This window comes from Penaeus monodon, chromosome 33 (assembly GCF_015228065.2).
Source record: "Penaeus monodon isolate SGIC_2016 chromosome 33, NSTDA_Pmon_1, whole genome shotgun sequence".
NCBI classification, from domain to species: domain Eukaryota; kingdom Metazoa; phylum Arthropoda; class Malacostraca; order Decapoda; family Penaeidae; genus Penaeus; species Penaeus monodon.
In genome coordinates, this window is record NC_051418.1 from 31,178,549 (window position 1) to 31,178,778 (window position 230).

The 230-nt window shown below is 46.1% G+C and overlaps 1 protein-coding gene across 1 annotated transcript in view; it reads left to right on the top strand.

Annotated features, from left to right (window-relative positions):
- Positions 1-230, top strand: part of LOC119594377 (procollagen-lysine,2-oxoglutarate 5-dioxygenase 1-like) — a 46,541-nt gene that overhangs the window by 33,906 nt on the left and 12,405 nt on the right. The window contains 1 exon segment of the mRNA XM_037943438.1: positions 62-150. Within this exon segment, the coding sequence (XP_037799366.1) occupies positions 62-150 (89 nt within the window).

The window sequence follows — 230 nt, forward strand, 5'->3', positions numbered from 1 at the left end:
AGAAACTAAAAAAAAAAAAATCTATCATCCTCTCTAACGCTTTCCCTCCCCCTTCGTCCAGATCTGGTGGTGCTGACTCCGTACCGGAAGGAGAGCGACGGCCTTGCGAGGTTCGTGAGATCCGCCAAACTCTACGGATACAAATTCAAGGTAGGAGGAATCGAAATCAAAGTCAAAGTTAGGAGAATACTTTACTTGGTTTGCTTGGAGGTTTTGGTCTGCCTGTGTAC